General features: G+C 44.0%; 1 protein-coding gene across 2 annotated transcripts in view; it reads left to right on the top strand.

Moving 5' to 3' along the window:
• The first annotated feature begins 13,468 nt into the window (after window positions 1–13,468).
• Window positions 13,469–25,839, top strand: part of DCTN4 (dynactin subunit 4) — a 28,849-nt gene continuing 16,478 nt past the window's right edge. For both annotated transcript variants that reach the window (XM_082252709.1, XM_082252708.1), the window contains exons 1-2: window positions 13,469–13,631; window positions 25,125–25,195. In XM_082252709.1, the coding sequence (XP_082108835.1) occupies window positions 13,497–13,631; window positions 25,125–25,195 (206 nt within the window). In that variant the 5' untranslated portion in view covers window positions 13,469–13,496. The remainder of the gene's footprint in view (window positions 13,632–25,124; window positions 25,196–25,839) is intronic.

The following is a 25,839-nucleotide window of genomic DNA, read 5'->3' as shown; positions in this document are numbered from 1 at the left end:
TCATGAGTTGAAAAGATTCCCAAGATAGGACCGCAGCCATCAGTGACGGATCAGTGTGGAGGACTTGGGCAAGGGGTATGTAATTGTCTTTACTCCATGGGCCAAACCTCTTCCCACTAGAAGCCAGTGGGAAGGCCAGGGTTTCCGAAAAAGGGGGTCATGGGACCCTGCAATTTAGATAGGTTGCCGGATGTGGTCAGTCGGCCCCAAATCTGAAGAGTCTGAGTAAGAGTACAAGCACACATTGTGCTCTGCGCCCCAAGCCCACCCTTTTTTTTCCAGCCTGTGAGAGCCTCTGGCTCTAGTCACATGGTTAAAAAAAAGCCCCATTAAACTCCATGCATCCAGCGCCCCGCATGTAGATTAGGGGGCCGGACACATGAATAGTGGGGGGCGGCACCCCTGCGCCCCATATGCACCAGCCGCCAATTGGTGGAACCAGTTCACAATGCGTGTAAGTACCACTGCCTTGTGGTATAAAGAGGCATTGGGTACTCCAGCACCCTCTCAGGCTTTGGGAAGGGAGAGTGTTGCATATCTAATCCTTGTACGAGCCACCTGCCACAGAAATTTGGAGAACAACAGGCGGAGCTTCCTAAAGTAGGATGTAGGAATAAACACAGGTATCGTTTGGAATAATAATAATAGAGTTTCTTGGTTGCATATGCGGTCAAGTCTGATTGGGTTCTGAGAAGTAGGGGCTCAAAATTCTCAGCAAAGAGTCGAAATGCATCGGATGGTATGTTAATCCCTAAGTAGCAAATAGAGGAAGATCCCGTATTAAAAGGGAATAAAGATGAAAGTTGGCGCAAAGTCATCTCTGGCAGCGATATATTGAGAATCTCTGACTTGTTATGATTACCTTTGAAGTTACTCACCTTCCCGAAGTCTTGGAATTCTCGCAAAATTGAGGGCAACGAGGAGAGTGGCTGGGTGTCAAACAATAGAATGTCGTCCACGAAGAGAGCAAGTTTGGAGTCTATGGGGCCCACCTGAACTCCTCGTATAGATGGGTTGGTCAGTATGGCGATGGCTAAGTGTTTCATCATAAGGACGTAGAGAAGGGGAGAAAGGGGCACCCCTGCCGCGTCCCGTTCCGAATGGAAAAAGCTGGGGACAACGAGCCATTGATTCGAATTCTAGCCGACGGGGAATATATAAGGCCATGATCATCGAAAGCTTGTGTGAGCTAAGCCCGATCTGTTGTAAAGATAAACAAAGAAATTGCCAATCCACTTGGTCAAATGCCTTTTCAGCATCGACCGCTAACAAGCAAAGAGGAAAATCTTGAGCACGTGCATAATCAGTGAGAAGCAGAGCTTTGATAGTGTTGTCTCTTGCGTCACATTCACTTACAAAGCCAACCTGATCCATGTGTATCAGGTGAGGTAACATGGGTTGCAGCCTATTCGCCAACACTTTGGCATATATTTTCAGATCCACCCCAATTAATGAGATGGGTCTGTAATTTGCACAGAGCGATGGGTCTTTATCCTGTTTTGGAATAAGGGAGATATGAACTCCAAGCATCTGTGGGGGGAAGATAGAGCCTGCTGATGAGGAGCTACTGTAAATATATTGGTCAAGAGAGGGACAAGGAGAGAAGCAAACACTTTATAGAATTTGGGGGTGAAGCCATCAGGGCCTGGGCTCTTGTCAGTAGGAGTACCAGCGATAGCCTTCGCCACTTCATCTTCTGAGAAAGGCTGCTCAAGTACATCTATAGTATCTACATCTAATCTTGGCAGAGTGGTTCTAGCAATATAAGGAGGATGCCAAGCCCATAGGAAGCCGAGGGACAGATATATATACACTTTGATCTCATCTATACAAGACTACTACTACTTGTACTACATATGACCCTCTGTGGTCTTATTTTTCCTGTATATCACAGGTTGCCATATGAACATATCCCCCTTTATGGGAGTAGTCCATATTGAGCCAATTTTCTTACCGGTCATCGTGGTGCCCTGCTGGTCCCTCTGGGCGGATGCTACTACTTCTCTCATGCTCTCACGGACTTCGTAGCCCTTGAATGGGCCTGTGGGAATTTGGGCATTCCTCCTGATGGTAGCAATACCATTTTTAGCTGACAGACCAATCCAATCCGTAGGGCTAGACGCTAAGGATATACTAGGTATTGTATCTGGAGCTTTGGGTGACCCCTGAAGAAGGGCTTTTTTGCCCAAAACGCGTAGGGTCGGTTCCGGTTCCATGATCACCTTGTACACCTAAGCGCCCCTAATTGGTTCGGTATTTGGTCTGTCATATGCATGCATATTTTAATGCCCTGTGATGTTATTGATTTATGTTACTGTTTGTTTGTTTGGTTCTTATTTTGGAATAAATAAAGATACTTTTATACAAAACACAGTGTTCAGTGGCATTCACGGTCCCATACATAGGGGAATTTTTCTTGTATACAACATATAGGGATGATGGCCACTGACACTGGGCACTGAGTGAAAAGATACTGTTTGTTCTTAGCAATATAAGATGCCTTAGTCTCCTCCGGGGAAGGCAAGGAATCTAGATTAGGTTCCGGAGGTATATTGTACAAAGATTGGTAAAAATCCTTAAAGGTCTGAGCAATTTGTGAGGGAGCGGTAACTGATTCACCAGATTCGCCCCGAATGTGGGTATTAAAGGTAGAAGGAGGCTTAGGATGGAGGGAGCGGGCCAGAGGCTTACCACATTTATCCTGCAATTTATACTGATGGAGAGCTAACTTGTCAGCGTAGGTGCGCGCTGACGCTTCATATAACTCCCTGAGTTGCGACCGAGCCATCGATAGAGCAGTTAACGTGTCCACAGTGGGAGCCCGTTTGTGATCCATTTCTAAGGATTCAAGTTTGTGAATTGCGGACACTGTGGCAGCCGGACTTTCTTTCTTTAAATAAATCCCTATTTTAATAAAGGTGCCTCGTAAGACAGCTTTAAGTGCCTCCCATTGAATGGGGAGTGAGGTCCTAGCCACAGGTTTTAATTGTGCTCCATTACAACCTTCTAGCCGTTGGCGTACTAACAACCAATTTTATCATCAGTTAATAAGAGGGATGTCAAACACTTGGACAGCATCCTTGTTTACCCCTCTATGTCAGCACTGGGATCACATTAGCAGAGTGAGGGAGAGAAACTGAGGGAGTGAAAAACACTGGCGTAGTAGTCAGTACCAGTGTGCAAAGGTGTTTTTACTTTGGAATAATAAATAATGTTGGGTGTCTTGTGTATGTGGATGTGGCTGCATTATGTAAAACTATTTGTTAAGTAATTTACAGGTATATAGGGGAGGAGCCGAGCCGGTGACGTCATCAACCAGGAAAGAGTTTTACCTGTGCATACAGTTTAAAGAATTTTGGAAGTTTTTATATCCATTGTTATTATAAAAAATGTTGAAATAGAGAGCACTATGGGTCTCCTTCTTATGTTTCCCATCACGGTGATGTATTGACCTTGTCCTTGGAGTTCCTATTGAGTGAGGATACGAGAGAGGAGGTTTGCTATTCCAGACACAAAGAGAATGATAACTGTTGCTGCTTGATAGACTCTGTATTGGGGTCAGAAGCTGGGGTGAGCATTTTTTTTTACCTAGAGATGGAGGTCACTGAAGGTGTCATGAGACTGAAGATTGTCACTTGTACTATAAGCACGGCGGTGTTCAATTGTTTGGAACTCTTTTTAATTGCACAAGAGCTTTATGTTAAATATATTTTTAAAATGTTATGAGACTACAGTATTTTGAGTTGTGCTGCACTATTCTTTTGTTTTATCTGATTTATATTAGCGTGTTGTGAATTCACTTACACAGTGTTATAGCTGCAACCACTGTGTTTTAACACAAGAGGTTATGTTGTCAACATTGGAGTGCTGACATAGTTTTACCTTCAACAGAAGGTCACATATTTGTACACTTTGAGTAGCATGGAATTATTTTTAATAAGTTTGCTATGCAAGGAGCAGCCAATCCAGGGAGAGCCGGAGCAGGTAGTGGGAGAGAACTGTTAGAGAAAGCTGTATACGCACCCTTCATGCTTGTTCATGAGAGAAATGACATAGTCTGTCAGTCAAAGGAGTGGGGGCATGGCGACACACATTTTTTTAATGTATCACTCTGAAAGCCTGCAAGAAAGCGGAGAGGAATAAACATTGCTGGATTTACCCTTTTTTCCAAGACTGGAGACAGATGGCTTCTGATACAATACTAAACAAGGTAAATTGTATAGTTCAATTTCTATTTTTCAGGTTTTCAACCACTTTAATGCCCACATGCTGCACATATGTTCATGGGACTGAGTTTTTTTTTGCCCAGAGCATGTTCACAGCGCAGTTACCAGGCTGCCACAGTTACCGATCTCTGCTTATAATGAGGAACCTCTGGGACATAGCCAATTACAGTAACCAATGTGATGGAGAAGTCTGTCCCATTTCCCAGCACTAAGATTCAATGAAAGGACCAGTAGAATGTGGTAGGAATGGTTCAACAGAAAGAATATTAGGCGGAGGCTGGGCAGTCTGCGGGCCAAGAGGTGTGAGCAGCAGCGGCGACGTTGCAGAAATCCTCGGCTCAGGCCCCCCAGAACAGCGGTCAGGCCTGTCAGCAGTCAGCACAAGAGCTGTACACATCCTCAGGCCGCCATCGTGGAGAGAGCCTGCTGAGCTTAGGCGCAGCAGCAGGGAAAATGAGTGTGCACATCACCATGCCAACCCGGCTACTGAGCCCTGTCCTTAATCCTTCCAAGCTGCAAGCAGAGTTGCCAAGTGTGCTGTAAACGAAATACAGTACATCATCCCTGACCATGCTTGCTGGACTACGTGTCAGCAGTAACGTGGACCTTGCGGCTGACTGCCTTGCCAACGATTTCACAACAACACCTTCCACATGATGGTACAGAGCTGGAATGGCCTTTTGTGAAAATAAATAGCGACTGAGAACCTGCCATTGTTGGACAGCACATTCTGCAAATTCACAGAAGGGAGCAGAATCCACCAGATGGAAAGGCAGAAGTTGTAAAGCCAGCAGATTTGACAAGTTTGAATTTAGGGTGGCAGAAACATTTGCCTGCTATAGACTACAGCTGGTGGTATGCTACTGACAGATGTGTTAAAAGGACCTGGGACACCCTTGCTATAGCATCATCCCTGTCAGTGGAGGCTGCTGAGAGGTCATGAGGTATAGCGGGGGTAGACTGAGGTGAGGAGTGAGGAGGAGCAGAATTTTTTGATGATACTTAACTGTAGGGTCACATTGGTTCAGGTGAGAGCACATCTGTTGTGAAGGGGGGTACATTGATGGTTGGATTATGAGCACTATATGGTGATATTAAGAGAAAATTAAAATTATGAAAAGGACTGAAATAGTTTGGACTAAATATAATTTATAACTAAAGTGGTTTCACTAAGTGGTCTTCGTGTAAACAGGACTACAAGCTTTATTTTGTGGTATTGGGTTATTTAAAGTGTTTGTTATCACAACACTTCATATTCCTGATATGTGCCTTCTGTACCATATACTTGTATGAGAAAGTATCCTGTTCTCTTTGTATTGCTTCCTTTGTGCGAAATCCCTGGTGTTTCTGCTAGTCCCCTTGCTTTCCTATTAAATTCTGACCACACTAAGCAGGAGAGCACACCGTGGTCTGTCCTCTAGCTATGCTGGGAACTCAGTCTATTCTCCTCCAACGATCAGACTTATCCTGACATGTTCCTGCTGCACAGCCATTTACTGGGAAGCTCAGTGTGTTTCTCCCAGCTCTTATGCAGCAGGAATGTGATCACTTATAAAAATGATTGGCATTAACCTTTTGCCGACCGCCGCAAGTACATATACTGGGGCGGTCAGCCCCGGCCAGGCAAAGTGACGTACCGGTACGTCACTAGCCTGGGAGCCAATAGCCAGCGAGCGCGCACCGCCGGAGGCGTGCTCCTGCCCCGGCTCATTCACGGACACCTCCGTGCGTGTGACCGGCGGACCCGATGTCCGCCAGTCACTCGCGATCGTCTGCTGTGAAGGGAGAAAGGCAGGCGGCTAATGTAAACAAAGCCGCCTGTCATTCCTCCCTGTGTAAAAGCACTGATCTAACGGTCCTTCTATGTAGGACCATTGATCTGTGCTGTTACACACACAGCCACATCCCTGCACAGTTAGAAGCATGCCCCTAGGGACACACTAAACCCCTCCTTCCCCAATAAAGTTAACCCCTTCCCTGCCAGCGTCATTTTTACAGTAACAGTGCATATGTATAGCACTGATTATTGTAGTAATGTCACTGGTACCCCCAAAAGTGTCAAAAATGTCAGTCAAGGGTCCGATCTGTCCGCCGCAATGTCGCAGTCCCGCAAAAAAAATCGCAGATCGCCGCCATTACTCGTTAAAAAAAAAAAAAACAACAAAAATGACAAAAATCTTTCCCTTAGGTAGTAAACGCAATAACTTTTGTGCAAACCAATCAAAATACGATTATTGTGATTTTTTTTTACCAAACATAGGTAGCAGAAAACAAATTGGCCAAAAATTAAAAAAAAAATAGATTTTTACATTTTTTTGGGGGGAATTTCATATAAAAAAATGTTAAAAATATTATTATTTTTTCAAAATAAACGCTCTTTTTTTGTTTATAGCGCAAAAAGTAAAAATCGCACCGGTGATCAAATACCCCCAAAAGAAAGCTCTGTTTGTAGGAAAAAAAGGACGTAAATTTCGTTTGGGTACAGCATTGCACGACCGCGCAATTGTCAGTTAAAGTCGCACAGCGCCGAATCACAAAAAGTGGCCTGGACGTAAGACAGCAAAATCCTCCGGTGGAAAAGTGGTGAAATGCAGGCAATGATGCGTTATCAGTTAGTGCAAAGTGGCAAAAGAGTTATGTCAAAACTATAGTCCATTTAGCTTGCCATGCTAAGGGGAGAAGCAGTGGTGCAAGAACATGTGATTAGGTAAGGAAAACCACTAACCACCAATGGAAAGTGTGGAGAGAATTGAATATCACTGACTACTAATAAAAGGGGTGGGGGATTAAATATCACTTTTGCAGACCACCAATAGATGGGGGAGGGTCAATTAATATTGCCACTTACCACTAATGAAAGGGGTGGGGGGTGGTTTAGTTATCACCACCACTAACCACTGATAGGAGGGGAAATTATTGAATATCACTACCACTGACTATCAATAAATGGGTGGGGGAATTAATTATCACTTTTGCAGACCAGCAATGGATGGGGACGGGTCAATTAATATTTCCACTGACCAACCAGCATGGTTAATAATTATTAACACTGACCATCTATTTTGTCTAAAATATATAAAAACAAAGGGGTAAGTGCCTATTACCATGAACTGACACCCACTTTATTGACCATGCCCACTCTTTAGCCACACCCACCAGCAACCAGCGGGGATGGGGGCCATTACACACGCCTACATTTTCTTCTATATCTCTCCAAGGTTTCCCTTCTAATTGTTTTCAAATGTTGGCAACTATGGTACAATTACCAATTTGCACTTTGAGTGCCTTTCTATTTGAGCCCTTACCCTTTTGCCTTAACAGGTCAGGGCTTCTGAGTATGGGGGAACATGTGACTTTGTCTGTGTGACAGTGTTCAGGCTAATCTCCAGGCCTGAACACTGTCACGTGGCAGGAGGGTGGGTGGCAACAGTGATGTTATCTACCTAGGTAATAGGCGTCAGATTCTACACAATGTAGATTTCTGCAGTGAGAAGGCATTGTGGGAGTCTAGATTGCCAAGTTAACCTTGCCAGGGAAGAGGGAAGGGGGGGTTATGCTATCAGGAGGAATTGTTTATTTGCTATTTTTAAAATCCTGTGCATTAGTTGTTTTATACTATAAACATTTTTTGGAATCATAATAAAAAAAAAAAGTGAATTGTTTGCTTTTTTTAAACATTTTTCCATACAAACATTATCACATTTCTGCCACAGCTTAGAGCAGCGGTCTCCAAACTGCGATCTGGGGGCCAGATGCAGTCCTTTGCTTGCCCTTATCCAGCCCGTGGGGTACTATTTCATCCACTGACACTGTCAAAGTGTAAAGTAAGTATAAGGTAATTACACTATTTCCCCTTGTTGGAGTTATAGCACAGCTTTGTCATATTCGTTTTGGCCATATGTGTGCTATGTTCCTGGTACCTTTCAACCTAAATGTCCGGGGCCATTTTTTTGGGGGGGGAATTTCATATAAAAAAATGTGAAAAATATTGTTATTTTTGCAAAATTGTCGCTCTTTTTTTGATTATAGCGCATGATCAAAAATCGCACAGGTGATCAAATACCACCAAAAGAAATCTCTATTTGTGGGAAAAAAAGGACGTCAAATTTGTTTAGGTACAGCGTTAAAGTCACACAGTGCCGAATCGCAAAATACCCCCTGGTCAGAAAGGAGGTAAAATCTTCCGGGGATTAAGTGGTTAAAAAGGTAGTGAACCACAACAAAAAATAGGCACTAGGCAGTTTATGTCATAATGTGCTAGTATGTATCACATACATAGGTTTGTGGATATATATAATTAGTTCACTGGGTGATTTATGCATGTCACTTTGATATTTTTTATATGAGATTGTACAGTATATATGTTTTTGTTACTGATTTCTCTTGTGTGTAGCACCCTCCTAGGTAGGTGCTAGAGAGTGAGTGTAGTTTTTGGCTCTGTCTGCCTATCAGAGGAGCAGCAGGTAAATTCTATATTTCTCTCTGCTTAACAGGGAGCAGAATTTGTGAGTTAGGTCTGCTCAATGTGGTCAGTGTGTGATTCATCTGGTCTGAGGGAGTGTCCCCACTGATCCAATGGGGAGGCACATTGGATAGTGGAGGAAACATGGCCAATGAGTACACAGGCTTTTATACAGCCCCAGTGATTGGCACAGACTGCTGTCTCAGTGCATTGTGGGGTGTAGTATAAAAAGCCAGGAGCACATGTGCTCAAGGTCTTTGGCTGGTGAGCAGAGTCCCGGAAGGAGGGTGGCGGCTGCCTCCTCTTCTTCAGTGGTTGGAGTATGGTCACAGGCAGTCGGCCTGGTGAGTCAGAAGTGTGGAGCTGAACCCAGAGGTCCAGGAGAACTGACCGAAGGAGTTGAGGCACTGGAGAATCTGAAAAGCAGTATCGTGAGTCAGAGGCGTAACTAGAACCTTCAGGGCCCTGATGCAAGAAACCATGAAGGGCCCCCCAGACCCCTGGCCGGGCCCCTTACCTTCAAGCCAAGGGCTCTTCCCACTAATCCTGGGGCTCTTTACACTCGTTGCATGGCCTTTTATTACGGTCCCGCAGCAGGATTCTTTCACAGGTTCTGCAGTGGGCCCCCTTCCTGCAATCTTGTGGGCCCCCTTCCTGCAATCTTGGGGCCTCCCCACAGTGGTGCAATGCCAGGGTCCGGTCGCAAGTGTGACCTTTGCGATCCTGGAAGTTCACCCACTGGTTTGCTACCGGGCCCCCTGGAGCATGGGGCCCGGTAGCGATTGCAACCCCTGCAACCCCTGTAGTTACGCCCCTGTCGTGAGTACAGAGGATCGTGCCTAAGGGCCTGACCAGGAAGGGGGCCACTCCAGAGTAGAGTAGTCAGTGGACAGGTTTACACCTGGTGGATAGAAAGGGGGTACTAGGTGTGTGCCCTGAAGATAAGTACTAAAGGAACATTACCTCAGATTCATCTAGTGGCAGGATGAAGCTGCGGCCTTGCCGCATTCTCAGATAGAAGCATTGTGAATAGTTCAAGTGTTGGGAGTATCCCACTCATCCCTTCTCCCATCCCAATATTAAATAAAACAACAAAAACAACAACCCCTAGACTGTTCATTGACTGAGCCAAGAAAGTAGAGTGTTAAGATTCTGCATGCAGTTGCTACCAGTAAACCAGGGGGACCTAAAAGTGTGAAAATCCAGCAGCCCTCAAAGGGGGCAGTGCTGCATGTGTTTATTGGATGGTATTAAATAACCACTTCCGCTTCGGAAGATTTGCCCCCCTTCATGACCAGGTTATGTTCTGTAATACGACACTGCGTTACTTTAACTGACTGGCGTGGTCATGCGAAGCTGTACCCAAATAAAATGTATTTCTTTTCTGCCACAAATAGAGCTTTCTTTTGGTTGTATTTGATCACCTCTGTGTTTTTTATTTTTTGTGTTATAAACAAAAAAAGGCCAACAATTCTGAAAAAAAAAAAAATAAATAAAAAAAAAAAAAAAAAAAAAAAAAAAAAAAAAAAAATATATATATATATATATATATATATATGTGTGTGTGTGTGTGTGTTTTTTTACTTTCAGCTATAAAATATATTCAATAAAAAAATAGAAAAAATCTGATTTCTTCATAAATTTAGGCCAATATGTGTTCTGCGACATATTTTTGGTAAAAAAAATCCCAATAAGAGTATATTAACTGGTTTGCGCAAAAGTTATAGCATCAACAAACTATAGGATATTTATATTCATTTTTATTTCTTTATTTTTTTATTACTAGTAATGGGGGCGATCAGCAACTTATAGAAGGACTGCGATATTACTGCCTACATTCAGGAACTAACTGACACTTTTTGGGGACCAGTGACACTAATATAGCGATTAGTGCTAAAAAATATGCACTGCCACTGTACTAATGACATTGGCTGGGAAGAGGGTTAACATCAGGGGTGATCAAAGGGTTAACTCTGTGGCTAGCATATGTTTAACTGCAGTGTGAGAGGTGCTTTTATTAGGGGAAGACATGGATCTATTTCCCAGTCTTGCAGAGACATAGGATTTATGCCTTGTCAGAACAGCAATCTGCCTTGTTTACATAGGCAGACCGCAGTTCTGTGTCTCTGCAGGATGATCGGCAGGTGCATGCAGACATTGAGTCCGCAGTACTTGCTGATCTGCTTCCGCTGTGTATAATCACATTGGGAGCGAGCTGTATATATATTGTATGTGACGTGATCCGGCGCACAGCTGCCGCCCTGTAGCAGTAAAACTGCTATGGGGCGGACAGCAAGTAATTAAGGAAAAAGCACGACGCACTGGAGTTTTTTATCTCTATACCACAAAAAGAAAGCTCTATCTGTCTCAAAAAATGATAAACATTTTATTTCTGTACAGTGTTGCATGGCTGAGTAATGGTCATTCAAAGTGTGACAGCACTGAAAGCTGAAAATTGGTCTGGGCAGAAAGGGAGTGTCCGGTATGAATTGTCTGGTGGGTAATTCAGGTTTTCACAAGGAAGGTTCCTCAAGAACCCCATCATGCCTGCAAGAATAGTTCACAGCCAACCAATCCTGCCAGAAAGATGGTGGAACACACCTACAGGATCCTGATAAGGACAGATACTCCACTTAATCTTAGCAAAAATGGCCGAAAAGCGATACGTCAGCAGGAGGAATCACTATATGAGGTAGGGATACCAGGAATTCCACACACCCCAAAGAGTTGAATACGTTGGCATAGCTCCCAACTGGCCCTGATTTGGTGGGACTGTCCCTGATTTGGAGGGACTGTCCCTCATTTGGAACTAAGTCCCTATTTTCTCCTCATTTGTCCCTCATTTTGGTCTGATCTATATAGTTTTATATAAAATGCACTATTTATCTTCCAAAAAGTGTTTCCCGCTGCTAAACCTTTCATCCAATTTCTAAATTGCTGCATTCGTAGATGTCAAAAGCCAGTATAACCACTTTACGACCGCACCCGCCGCAGTTATACTGCAGCAGGCAGCCACTCCTGCGCAAACCGCCGCAGGCATACGTCGGTTGCACGCAGGCAGCTAGGGATCGTGCGTGCGCTCCCGCCCGCACTCGTCAGCAGGTAACTCCGATTGTAAACACAGCTGACCGTGCTTCTCACTGGAATGAACATAGAGCTCCTGTGATCCTTCTATAAAGGAACACAGGTCTCTATGGTAATTTCACAAGCCACGCCCCCCCCACAGTTAGAAACACGCCCCTAGGTACACATTTAACCCCTTGATCAGCCACACTGTTAACCCCTCCCCTGCCAGTGTCATTATTACAGTAACAGTGCATATTTTTAGCACTCATTACTGTAGTAATGTCACTGCCCCCCCAAAAGTGTCAAAAATGTCAGTCAGGGGTCTGCCGCAATGTCGCAGTACCTGAGAAAATTGCAGATCACCGCCATTACTAGTAAAAAAAAAAAAACAAACAAAAAATAAAAATGACATAAATCTTTCCCGTAGTTAGTAGACACGATTTTTTTGTTTATAGCGTAAAAAATCGCACAGGTGATCAAATACCACCAAAAGAAAGCTCTATTTGTGGGAAAAAAGGACATCAATTTTATTTAGGTACAGCGTCGTATGGCCGCGCAATTGTCCGTTAATGTAACGCAGTGCTGAATCGCAAAATATGGCCTGGTCATTAAGGGGGAAAATCCTTCCGGTCCAGAAGTGGATAAAAGAATAATAGTTGTAAAAAAAAAAAATCTTGTGGGTTTAATTCATTTTTTTTTATAATTCTTCTTTTTAAGGAGGGTGTGGCAGGGGGTGTGTCCTATATCTACATACTTTTGCTGATAGGTGTCCCTCGTTTCCATCTCAAAAAGTTGGGAGGTGTGCGCTGGGCAACTAAAGCCTCGTACACACGCGTCGAAAATTGGCAGGGAATTTTCGTCCAACGACCGGTCTGCCGATTTTCTGCTTGTTAGTATGCTGCTTCCGACAACAGACTCTGACTTTTTGGCCGAAAAAAATCTGGTGTGCAGGCTATAAAAAGGGGGGCAGTGTGTATAGGAAGGGGTGCGTAGGGTTGAAGGGGGGCAGTGTGTATATGAAGGGCGTGTAGGGTTAAAGGGGGGCAGTGTGTGCAGGATAGGGGTGTAGCATTAAAGTAGGGCAGTGTGTAAAAGAAGGGGTGTGTAGCATTAAAGGAAGGTAGTGTGTATAGGGTGTGAAGGGGGGTGTAGGGTTAAAGGGGGGCAGTGTGTGCAGCAAGGGGGTGTAGGATTAAAGGGGGCAGTGTATACAGGAAGGGGAGTGTAGGGTTAAAAGGGGGGGTCATTATGTACAGGAAGGGCGCCATGTGTACAGTTTTTTTAGGGGGGGTGCAAGTATCTGGTCTTGCCTAGGGTGCCAAATAGTCTAGCACCGGCCCTGTATACAACTATATAGCTCAGACAAAAATGAGAGAAAAATAAGGAGGAAAGAGGGACTTTGTTCCAAATCAGGGACCGTCCCTCAAAATCAGTGACAGTTGGAAGCTATGCTAATGACATTTCAAGAACAGGGCTGCTGGAAAGGTAAGGATGTTGGCTGTTATGTCTGCAGACATTGCTGCTTGGAGCCTGTAGTATAAAAGGTTCATAGAAAAGACGTAATAAAAACATGAGCGATTAAAAACAGAAAGTGGCAGGTTCACTTTAACAAGTTAGAGCCTACAAACTGGTGGGCGGGGCGGAGCAGAACGTAAGCCACATGACACCGATCTATTACGTAACTGCCGACAAGACGTTCTCCACCCTGGTCATGTGACCTCGAGGGAGGGGCTCTATGCAAAATGGCGTCGCTGCTTCAGCTGGAGAGAGTGCTGTATTTGGTGCACGGTGAGAAGGAAATTCGAGCGCCGTTATCTCAGCTCTACTTCTGCCGATACTGCAGTGAGCTGCGCTCTTTGGAATGCGTCTCTCACGAGGTAAATAACACAGCCGCCCTTTTCCTCCAGGGTGATCCAGCATCTCTGAGCAAAGGCTCCTGGGACCAGCCAATGGCTGAGCAGGAAACTCTGACGGCTGCAGTCTGATTGGTTACTTAATGCTGCTAAGCCGCGTTCCCTGCCTTCCTGTTAAGTTGAAGTCTAGTAAGGAATGGGTGGGGTTTTATTTTCCCAGCCCTGATTGGCCTATTGTAGTTGCGTTGTGTGCACTGGTTGGAGGGCAGCAATGTCAGTCACTGTCATGGGCCTAGAGAATGATTTGGCTTGGGTTCTGGGTGTGCTTTTTAACTAGAGGCCGAGGCCTAAGCGATCGCGGTGGCTGTGTACTGTTACACCTTCTGTGAATGTATATCTGAATGCTGCAGAGTACAGATCCGAGTGTTGTCACTCTCTGTGCTGAGCCTTTGTGTGGCAGAAAAAAACAAGCAAACCTTGGCCCCATACATCACAGTGCCTGCCAGATCTGATCTGTCTGTGCAACAGAACTAGCACACTACTGCTCTGGGTCTATTCTGACTCTATTCATGTTGCTTTACACGTGCATAGATGTTTATAAATATGGTTCATCGAGCAGATTATTACTATATACTTGAGCTCTGGAAAATGTTACCCCCCCCTCCTTTTTTTGACACTTTTTGGGGACCAGTGACATTAATACAGTAATCAGTGCTAAATATTATGCACTGTTACTGTATAAAGGACAGGGAAGGGGTTAATACTGGGGGTGATCAAATGGGTTAATGTATGCCTTCTCACTGGGGGGGTTCTGTGACAGGCACCGAGAGATCCCGGTTTCAGCTTAGCTGAAACTTCTGATCTCTCCCTGCCTGTCTGACAGAAGACTCGCCTGCTTTGTTTACATAAGCAGGCGGGTCTTCTATCAGGTTATCTGACGACTGCGGGAGGTCGGCAGCAATCGCCGCCGCTCCTCCCACGGCCTGCCTCCCGCTGTGTTTAGACACATGTGCGTCACCAAGACCTCGTGCACAATATCCCATAGTACTACGTGGTTTTGCGCAAACAAGGAGCCGCCCTGCCGCAGTAATATTATGGTGGGGTTGGCAAGAGGTTAATACCCTTACCTGTTCATGAATCCAGAGGTGTCTTCCCTGAGCTAATTTTTCAATTGGTTCTGGGGTGCTACCCCCCTCATCTGGGCTAAGGGAAACTGTCAATGAAGCCTTGCAGTTTTACAGCCGATTCCCTACTGCGCATGCATGAAGAAGGCTGTGCTTTGTGAAGGCCCAGCTGCGGGGGAAAGAGGGAGGCCGAACTTCTGGATGAGTTCGCTGTGGTGCAGTCAACCGGAAGTGGGAACGGGTACCTGTCAAAACCAGGTACCTGCTTCCCCAGGTACCTTCTCCCCCCACCCAATGGGTGCTAAATGTGACAGCGGAGGAGGCAAATAAGCAGAGCTTCCCCTTGTGTTTGGCGGTGCACTATTAAATGTGCAATTATGCAATGCTGTACACATACAACATTTATATTGTTCCCCCTACAAATAGAGCATTATTTTGGTGGTATTTGATCGCCACTGCGTTTTTTTAAATTTTGTATAAACGAAAAAAGATTTAGATTTTGAAAAATAAAACATTTTTTTTTTACTTTCTGCTATAAAACGCATTTCATTTATTTATTTTTTTAATCAAATTTCTTCATAAATTTAGGCCAAAATGTATTCTGCTACACTTTTGTTAAAAAAAAAAAAGCGTGTATTTGGTTTGCGTGAAATTTATAGTGTCTACAAACTGGGATATATCCTGCAATTTTTATGTTTGTGTTTTTTTTTTTTTTTTTTTATACTGGTAATAGCAATGATCAGCGACTTATAGCGGGACAGTATGGTGGGTAATCTGACACTAACTGACACTTCTAGTGGGAACTGGCTTACTGACGCTAATACAGTAATCAGTGCTAATTATATACACTGTACTAATGACACTGGCTGGGAAGGGGTGACATCTGGGGGTAATCAAAGGTTTACCTGCCTAACCATGTGTAAAATGATTATTGTGTGGTGCTTTTAATAAGGAACATGACAGTTTTTATTTCCTGCTTTACAGGGAAAAAAAAAAAGCGGCACATCACCGCTGTCAGTAGAGAGCTCTGTTTACATACACAGACCTCTCTCCAGTCACTCACTCCAGCATGCTCTAAAGCCAGTGACAGCACAGCGGGGTGGTCAGCTGTGTGTGCACCCCCTACCCGGAAATGCTGAATCGCGTATACATATAGTGGGTAAAGAAAAGAATCCCCCCCCCCCCCCCACCTAATATCACATTTTGCTGAAATGACACACAGTTTTGTTTTATCCAGCTGTATTTATAACATCAAAGTAAAAGATAGAACCCCGACATGCCAGAAATAATTAAAAAAAAAAAAAAAATTCAAGAAACCAAAAGACTGAGTTGGAAAAAGGTTCACCCCCCCCCCCCATGTAAGTATTTTTGCTTAAAGGGGTTGTGAACCCTTTTATTTTTATAAAAAAACAAACATGTTCTAAATACCTGCTCTGTGCAATCGTTTTGCACAGAGCAGCCCCGATCTTCTTCCTCTGGGGTGACCTGCCGGCGCTCCAGGCCCCTCTTCATTTGGTGCCATCTGCGGAAATCTGCTTTCCCTGGGGGCACCAGTGTGGGCTTGCTCCCGAGTTTTGCTGTTGCATCCATTGACTGCTCCCATGTCACTGGATTTAATTGACAGCACTCGGAGCCAATGGCTCCCGCTGCTATCAATCTGTCCAATGAGGAGAGACAGCAGCTGGAGCTGTTGCACTCGTGCACATGGCTGGATCAGATCAGGCTCGGGTAAGAAAAAGGAGGGGGGGGGTTCTGGGGGGAGCTGCAGCACAGAAGGTTTTTCACCTTCATGTATAGAATGCATTAAGGTGAAAAACCCTGATGCTTTATAACCAATTTAATTACAGCCTTTAGTCTGTTGAGATATGACTCTAACTCCTCTACCATTTGCAATATTTGCCCGCTTTTCTTTGCAGAACTGCTAAAGTTTAGTTAACTTTGATGGCGACCTTTTGTGGACTGCAGTCTTCAAGTCATTCCACAGATATTCAATGGGGTTTAAGTCTGAGCTTTGACTAGGCCATGCAAGGACATTCACCTTTTTCTTATTCAACCACTGTATGGTCATTTATGCTCTGTGCTTTGGGTCATTGTCCTGTTGGAAGGTAAACCTTCCCATTGACAACTTTCTGGCAGAGGGCAGCAGGTTTTATTCAAGAAATTAATGATATTTTGCCCCATCCATTTTCCTTCTATCAAGTCCCTGCTGCAGACAAACGCCCCCATAACAGGATTGCCGTGGTTTACTGTAGGAACAAAGCACAAAGAGAGGTATGCTAATTCTGTGAGGCTGCATATATGCATACAGTCAGCAGGAAGGGGTTAAATAAACGTTATCTGAATGGCTATACACTCGGAACTCGGATCACCCTCGTCCTGCAGCCACCGAAAGGAAAATTTGGTGCCGAAACCGAAAATTTAGGATGCACTTTGGCTGAAACTAAAAATGACATTCATGATCCTAAATAAAAAGTTGAATATAATACAGTTATATATATTAGTCATTTCCAGGGTTCTAAGTAAATTTCTAGCAAAAAAAAAAAATGCAGATTTTATCGTGTATAAGAAATTTAAAAATTGGCCTGTATGGGAAATGGTTAAATACATTGGTAGGATAGATGTGTATATACACTGCTCAAAAAAAATGAAAGGAACACTTTTTAATCAGAGTATAGCATCAAGTCAATTAAACTCCTGGGATATTGATCTGGTCAGTTAAGTAGCAGAGGGGGTTGTTAAAGAGGAAGTAAACCCACAGAATCCACAGGTATCATTGAATCGATACTTGCAAACATTACAAAGCACACCGTCATGTAAATTCTCCTATTCATGTCAGGTTTTATGAAACGTTTTCTTACATTCTCTATCTGTCTTCCTGCAGCAGCCTGCGCCATGTCAGCTCCTGGTATCCTGTTCCAGAGCGGAGTATATTTTAGCCATTCATGCCCTAATCCTGTGCGGTGGTACTTATCTTGCTGGCCAGACCTAGTGTTTGCGTATCCTGCAAGTGTCGGAGCTCACGTGGGATTAAAATGGGTACCCCTGAGTTCTGATGAAGTCGGCACCTTTTGTAAAGCGTTTGACAGCCCACTGAATGTGCTGTGAATCAGAGCAGAAAGGCGCATGCGCAAATTACGTTGCTGCAGGGGACAGAGGTCTATTTCTCACAAACAGTGCAGCTGTGGGGAATATAAACCGAGCTACATGTAAGTTAATGCAGTATGCTTTAAATGTAGAAAAACACTATAGAAGAGTTTGCAACCACTTTAATCAGTTTCAGCTGCTTTGGTGTTAATGAAATTAACATGGGCACTAGATGGGCAACAATGAGACGACCCCCAAAACAGGAAAGGTTTTTACATGTGGAGTCCACTGACCTTTTTATTCCCTACTCATCTCTTCTGACTGTTTTTCACTAGTTTTGCATTTGGCTAGGGTCAGTTTTACTGCTGGTAGCATGAGGTGATACCTGGACCCTATAGAGCAGGGGTCGGGAACCTTTTTGGCTGAGAGAGCCATGAACACCACATATTTTCAAATGTAATTCCGTGACAGCCATACACTATATTTCAGGGGTTGGGAACCTTTATTTAATATTCATATTCATGGGCCGCAGCTATACAGTGAGTAGATGGAGCCGTGTGAAAGTGCCTGGAGTCCAGTTGGGAAGAGAGCAGGCAGGTATGCAATGAGGCCGGAGTGGTGAAGCGCCTGCGAGTGATGGAGGTGAGTATAGGCCTTGAGAAAATGGCGGCCGGCTGCTGAAGGCCTCAGAAGTGGATGTGAGAGGCAGCTCCTGCGGGTCCCCAGGTGTCAGAGGGGAAGGAGATCGTGTCTGTTGGCACAGGGAGCGGATGGCAGGTCTCCTTACCGGGCGGTGATTGCCAAGGCCCTCAGATGCACAGCACACGAGCCGGCAGCGGTACCACAAGTAGGCCGCGGGGTCCGTATCGTGGCAATCCGGTCACCCAAAGACGAACTGAGAGCGGTGGGCAGCCCACAAAATGTACCGTCGATGGGTGCAGAAATCTCCTTGGCACCGGGCACAGCTACGTTGATGGCACTAAATTGAGTGGTAGATGCGGCGGAGCTCTGGGACTACATGTCCAGCGCGGCTCACGTCTAGACACGCCCCCCTTTATTAAAGATTTGTCTGTGAGCCAGATGCAGCCATCAAAAGAGCCATGTGTGGCTCGCGAGCCATAGGTTCCCTACCCCTGCTATAGAGGATGCACAGGCAGTTCTAAATACCTGGCGCTGAGAGCTGACACGTCTAGAGACCAGAAAAAGGATTGAAACAGTAAAAATGATGATAAATAAAAATGACCATGAATTTGGTCAGGGTGCAGCTGTCCCATACTCGGTCCCAATGAGATAAGTGACACAAACCACAAAAATGGGATAGAAAGCGCTCCCCCAGACCAGAGACAAAACTTAGCTTGAAGATTTGAGGTAAAAAATCTCAGTTTATTGGAAACATCACAACAGAAAGGTCCAACTGAGGAATTAGAAACGCAGACCACCATGTAAAATGGCATAGATAAATGTGCAGTACCTTAGTGGGAGCCAATGTTGATGACACTGTACTATGCAGGAGATGTCACCCCCAACGGGGGATAGGATGGAACTTTGCCTAACAAGGGTGGAGGGGAACTTGACTAGAGGAATGCCACATCAAAGAAAGCCCGCGGCGCCGTCCCACACCGAGGAGGTTAAAACACGGGTACTTCCGTGTAGCGGCCAGCAGCATCCCCAGAGAGCACTGGCGTCTCCTGCTCTCGTGGACCCGCAGCCGTGCCGGAAGATGCCACCAGGCAGCTGGAAACGCGTGAAGGTAAAAGCGGTATCCACACTAAGCAACAAAGGAGCAATGTTGAGGCGGCCAGCTGGAGGAGGAAAGGAACGAAAAGAAGACTACATGTTTCGGGGGAACCCCCTTCTTCAGGTCTGTAGCTGTATAAGCGGCCCAACTCCTGCTGCAGAAAACATCCCCCAAACCATGACGCTGCCCCTTCACCTTTTACTGACTTCTTCTACACACTTTGGGGTCTGTCTTTCCCCAGTTTGACAATGGACCTAATGTTTCCCATTGGACCCAAAAAAATAAACTTTCTTTCATCACTAAAGTGAAGTTTGGACCAGTTCTCCTCTGTCCACAACATGCTCCTCAGCAAAGGTTAGTCTAGCCTTTTGATTCTTTCTGCTAATGAGAGGTTTGGTCACTGAAAAGTGGGCTTTCAGTCCAAATTCTCAAACGTCGAGACACTGTATGACGAGACAGATCCTTACTCTGTTTGTTTGATGAACTGGCAAGCAATTGCAGATGCAGTGTTGAACTGATTGTCCATTGAGATTTTCTGCATTATCCCTTGTGACTTTACGTTGTAAAGATGCAATATTCTATAAATCACAGATTTGGAACGATAAACTTCTCTTGCTTTGGATGAAAGGGTCATCCCTGTGGCCTTCATCTGGGCAACCTGCTGCCAGAGGGTTTCAGTTACTTTAGAACAGCTCACCATCTTGCATTTGCACAAGGTGCCAGTTTAACACCAATAACTGGGAGGTATTTGAAAGTGTTCTCTGATGTTTAACCTCCTCCCACCCAGCCACTGCATATAAATGGCCTAGTGGGAGCTCCGTCGTTCTGAGAGGATGCATCCTCCCCCCCCCCCCCCCCCCCCTCCACTTCTCTCAGAACGAGCGCCTACTCACGGCCCGTCAAGGCTGTGACCACAGGACACAGCCAGGACGAGATCGGGCAATGAGTTGCTGTGATTGGCCCTCCCGATCACGTGACGACTGTCCAATCACACCCTTCAGGATGTAAACAAATGCTTATCACTTTGACAGTTCTTCCCACTGAGCTTAGTACTGGGGGGGGGGGGGGATCTGCAAGATCTGTGACAGTTTTGTGTGTAAGGATGATTTTACACACAGCTGTCACAGATCTCTTCCCCCCCCCCCCCCACAAACAGTCCCCATAAAACATCTGTACCAGTGTACAAAACATCTGTCAGTGTCCGCCGGTGGCCAGTCAACATCTGTCAGTGTACCAGTGATTACCAATAGATAAATGGAACATTTAAAGTGCCCCCATGCTCGCGTGTAAAGGCGAATGCACAGGTTTTTCCCGTACGCATATGTAAACCGCAATAACATCACATGTGACGTATCGCCATGAATGTCAGTGAGAGCAATAATTCTAGCACCTGACAACCTGTGTAACTTTAAACTAGTAACCAATAAATGCTTATAAAGCGTCACCTATGGAGATTTTGAAATACCAAAGTTTGGCGCTGTTTCACTAGTGTGCGCAATTTTTGAGTGTGATATGTTTGGTATCTATTTACCAAGCGCAACACCATTTTATATTTTACTGAACATTTGGGTATTGTCTTTTTAAAATGTATTCATGCATTAGTGTGTAAAATTGCGTTAGAAAAAACTGCTACTCAAATACCGTGTGACTTAAAAATTTGCAAAACCCACTGTTTTATTCTCCAGGGCCTCTGCTACAAAGTATATGCTTGGGGGTTCTAAGTAATTTTCTAGAAAAAATACAGATTTTTACTTGTAAACAAATAAGGCCTTGTCTTCAAGTGGATTATGGCTGAAGGTGCTATTTGGATTAGGGCTAGACCGATATGGTTTTTCCAGGGCCGATACCGGTATTTTGGTCACAACGTATCGGCCAATATGGGCCGATATTCTGCACATTCAATCACACATCCAATGCAGAGTGATCAGTGCCCCCATCCAATGCAGAGTGATCAGTGCCCCCATCCAATGCAGAGTGAACAGTGCATGGGGATTAGAGCGCCGCCTGATTACACAAAGAGTTCTTCTGCTTACCCAGCACGGGAGCTCTCATACGAAGTCCTGCCTCCTTGACCGTCTCCTACCTATGATAGACGTCACTAGTGTGTTGTCTATCATGGGTAGGAGTCGGTCCAGGAGGCGGGACTTCGTATGAGAGCGCCCGCACCGAGTAAGCAGAAGAACCCTGCTCTCTGTGTAATCAGGCGGCGCTCTAATCCCCATCCCCCCTTCCCATTCCGGAGGCAGCCCTACCCCAAGAAAATATCGGTCATATCAGGCAAGTTTGTGGCCGATACCGATAATTTCAATAAAGTGAATATCGGCCGCCGATAATCGGTCGATCCCTAATTTGGATGTTGCGCTTATCTATGTGGCCAGGCTGTGAAACTCACATGTGTTATCACCATACTCAGGAGTAGCAGAATGTATGTTGGGTGTAGTTGCAAGTATGGCAATGCAGTGTGTGAGAAATAGCTTTGTTAATGACATTTTTGTGAAAAAAAAAAAAAAATAATAATTTCTTAATTCTCGAAAGAATTGTGAGGAAAAAAACTACGTCAAAAAAACTCGCCATGCCTTTTACTATATACCCTGGACTGTGTACTTTTCAAAAAGGGGTCATTTGGGGGGGGGGGGGGGGGCGCTATCTGTATTGTCTTGACGTGTTAGGGCCTCAAGAAATTATAAAAAAAAATGTAATTTGGGAATAGTGTTGCATGACCGCGTAATTGTAATTTTAAATTGTAAGAGCAATGAAAGCTGAAAATTGGATTGGGAAGGAAGGGGGTCAAAGTGCCCAGTATTGAGGTGGTTTACCAATGTTCTTTTCTCAAATCTCATTTAAGTTTTTTTTTTTTTTTTTTTTTTTTTTTTTTTTTTTTTTTTTATTCTGTGCTTCAAAATATATAATATGTGACTCGTGAAATATGCTTAACAAAACTGCTCTTTTTACTCCTGTTTCGATCATTTCAGATAGGACTAAGCAGTGGCCTTAAAAAAAAATTTAGGAAAGTGTGGGTTCTCTCATTTTGATCTCCAATGTGTATATATAATCATATCCAGGTATATTGTCCAGCAAAATGTGGCAATTGGGTGAAGTGTGTGAACCCTAATCTGATTAGCTGTTTATTATTGCATCATGCTACACTTTGTTGCTGAGCTCCCTTTTTTTTTTTTTCTATTATTAGTTTTATTATATACTGTGCAATATATGCACAAATTCTTATGTATGCGCGTGTGTGTGTGTGTGTGTGTGTATATATGTGTGTGTGTGTGTGTGTGTGTGTGATAGATAGATAGATAGATAGATAGATATATAATCTCTAATATATGAGTGTGTGTTCTGCAAACATAATGTTCTCTGTAAAGACTTGTGTGCACATTAGGAGGAAGCAACTAACCAATTTGTTTGAGGTTTTGGTCTGGATGATTTATTTATTTATATTTTTGCACTAACCTTGTGACAAGTGTGGGATGCAAGTGCTACATGTGAGATGTGGTTGCTCAGATCTCCGAGGGGGCCATTGCGTATTTTTCTTCCTGCAGATTCAAAAAGAGGCCACACTGATGTAATCTGTGGAAATATGTTGTATTTTGTTTCCACATAAGCGGTACACACAAGTTTGTGACCAAAGGCAGCAGCACATCTAATGTCCAAAATAGCTATTTTTTTTTTTTTTTTTGGTTTACCACATAACTGCAGGAAAACAGCTAAATTGTAATACATATACTGGAATGGTTTTACTTGCCTAAGAGTTTGCATTTGCATGTACCAATATCTGACATCTACACAGCCATGCCTGGTCAGAATTACACACCTAGGCCATTGCCTTATCCATAGCCTGTGATTGGACAGTGAAGGTGAAGCAGTAGACCAGTGTGTTAAAGTTGTTACTAAACCCTGGAGCCTGCATTCACTATATCTGGTCTCCCACTGTACACAGAACATGGAAATGCAATTATTTTTATTATTTTAGTAAATATAAAAGGATACATTTTTTTTCATCGGCAGTATATAGCAGTCTTGTGACTTCTATCAGTGTCCGACTGAGCACTGGTTAAAGCTTGTAGGGGGAGTTTTCATTCTTTTCTGACTGTCCTATGAGGCTCCATGACCTCTGACCTTCTGTCTGGACAGTGCTGATTGGCCCTGTGCTGATCACATACACGGGGCCAATAATTTCTTTTTTTGTAAACCGCAATTTATTTATTTTATTTTTTTTTATCTTCTTGGCGTTTAGCATTAAAGTAAAGCTAGTCATGTACATTAAGATTTGTCTTAAGCTTAATGAATAAATATTAGATTTCCCTATTCATTCCAAACTATATGGATGGAGAAATCTGAACTGCCTGCTCTTTTTATTGACATCCTCAGCGCCCCCAGCTGTCTAACTATCTGAACTGTGACTGAGTAATGTGATACAATGCTTGTTCAACTAATAATTTTCTATCCAGTTCAGCAATTTTTCTTTTACCAAAATTTTATTGAAAGGAAAAGGTTAACTAACTCCAAATATCCTGGACCCTGCTGCAGATAATGGCCATGATACCCTGTGGTGCCGGTGTAATAGTCATAGTGGTCCATTCACTGCAATAAACAGCCCTGTAGTGAGCATTCATCATAATACTCACAAGCGAAACTCTCATTGGTCAACACAGCCACGTGACCATGCTAACATTTGAGGAGCGCATCTGAGCTCCTTGGTCTCGTAAGGTGTCGCAGAAGAAGGAAGCTTGTGATTGATCAGCGCGGTCACATGGATACTCGGGGCTGTGTATTCGTGTAGACTACTACATCAGTAGCATGGGGTAACATAATCCCTATGGGCTGCTGGGTCCAGGGGGGTGGCCAAGATATTTGGAGTTTACCTTTTCCTTAAAAGGTGAACTTGCCCTTTTAAGGATTACAGAATGGGCACAATGACACCATAACGATTAAAGTCTATGCATATGGAAAATTTAGAAATCTTCATACAAAGAGTATCTGGTAAGATAAACCATCTCAAGCGATTTTTTAAATCAACTTTTCTCCGACTTTGCGATGCCGACAGGACCTCATAAGACTCAAGATTCAGCAGGAATCAGATGGATGTCAGGCTGTGTAAGGCCAGCTTCTAGGGATGCACTGATCTGATATTTGGATCGGATATCGGCGCCGATATGGCCATTTTAGATGGATCGGTAAAATTGACTGATCCACTGGCCGATCCGGTTTTTGCTTGGTAACGGCTCAGCCATCCCTTACTAGGTGCAGTAGTAGTATGGGATGGGAGCCGCTACTTACTGTATAGGTCCGGCTCACAGGCGGAGTGATATCAGATGCACTCCGCCTGTGAATGGAGGAGCCGTACACATAAAGCAGCGGCTTTGCTCTGTACTGCAGCCGCTTGCTTTGTGTGTAGCTCCGGATCGGTTCCGGTATCAGCGATTTCACAACGCCAGATATCGGTATCGGGTCCAAAAAAGTCAGATCGGTGCATCCCTACTTTAGACGGGATGCACAGTGAATGTATCTAGGAAAGTGTACTTTTTTTTTTTTTTTTTAATACATTTTTGATTTTTATTTTCGCAGGTCGACTCGCACTACTGTCCCAGCTGTTTGGAGAATATGCCGTCAGCTGAGGCAAAGCTGAAGAAAAACAGGTTTGATGACTATTATCTGTAAACTTCCTAAAATTTATGAAGGCGCTTGCTTTTATGGGTACCAGTAAGAAAAATCTTGTAAAGCCAGCCTTTAGTGTATAAGACCACACCTGGCCTGCAGAAAACCAGTCACCAAGCTATGATAATCATGGCTGCTATGTAGTGCATACTGTTTATAGAGCTTTCAGAATACAGAAATTACTGTGCAACAACTTTTTATTTAATGTGAAAAGCCCCAAAATTTGGCAACCGCACTAGGGTGGTGTGCGTGTTTTTTTTTTTTTTTTTTTTTTTTTTTTTTTTTTTTTTCTGAAGGTCCACTGCCTCTTTGTTGTCTTGGCCTTTTGAAAGAGCATTTATTTAGTTAACATTGGAGACATTTCCATGGAATATAATGGGTTTTAATAGATTTCAACTTGAAGAACAAGCAAGGAGAAATGTAATGTGCAATAAGCAGCAGCTCTGTGCATCAGTATTCAAATAATAGTTGCATAAATAGCCTCCAAATTATACAGCTGCTCAGTTCTAGCTAGCTGGAAAATAGCACTATATTTAGCTAGTTAGAACTAATAGGATTACATAATTGCACAGTTCAGTGTGCATGCTATTATCACAGATAAAGCTGAAAGTTCCCCATATGCATA

This window comes from Pelophylax lessonae (assembly GCF_965119305.1).
Source record: "Pelophylax lessonae genome assembly, chromosome: 4".
NCBI classification, from domain to species: domain Eukaryota; kingdom Metazoa; phylum Chordata; class Amphibia; order Anura; family Ranidae; genus Pelophylax; species Pelophylax lessonae.
The sequence above is the reverse complement of the archived record's forward strand: the minus strand, read 5'-3'. Positions and strand labels throughout refer to the sequence as shown.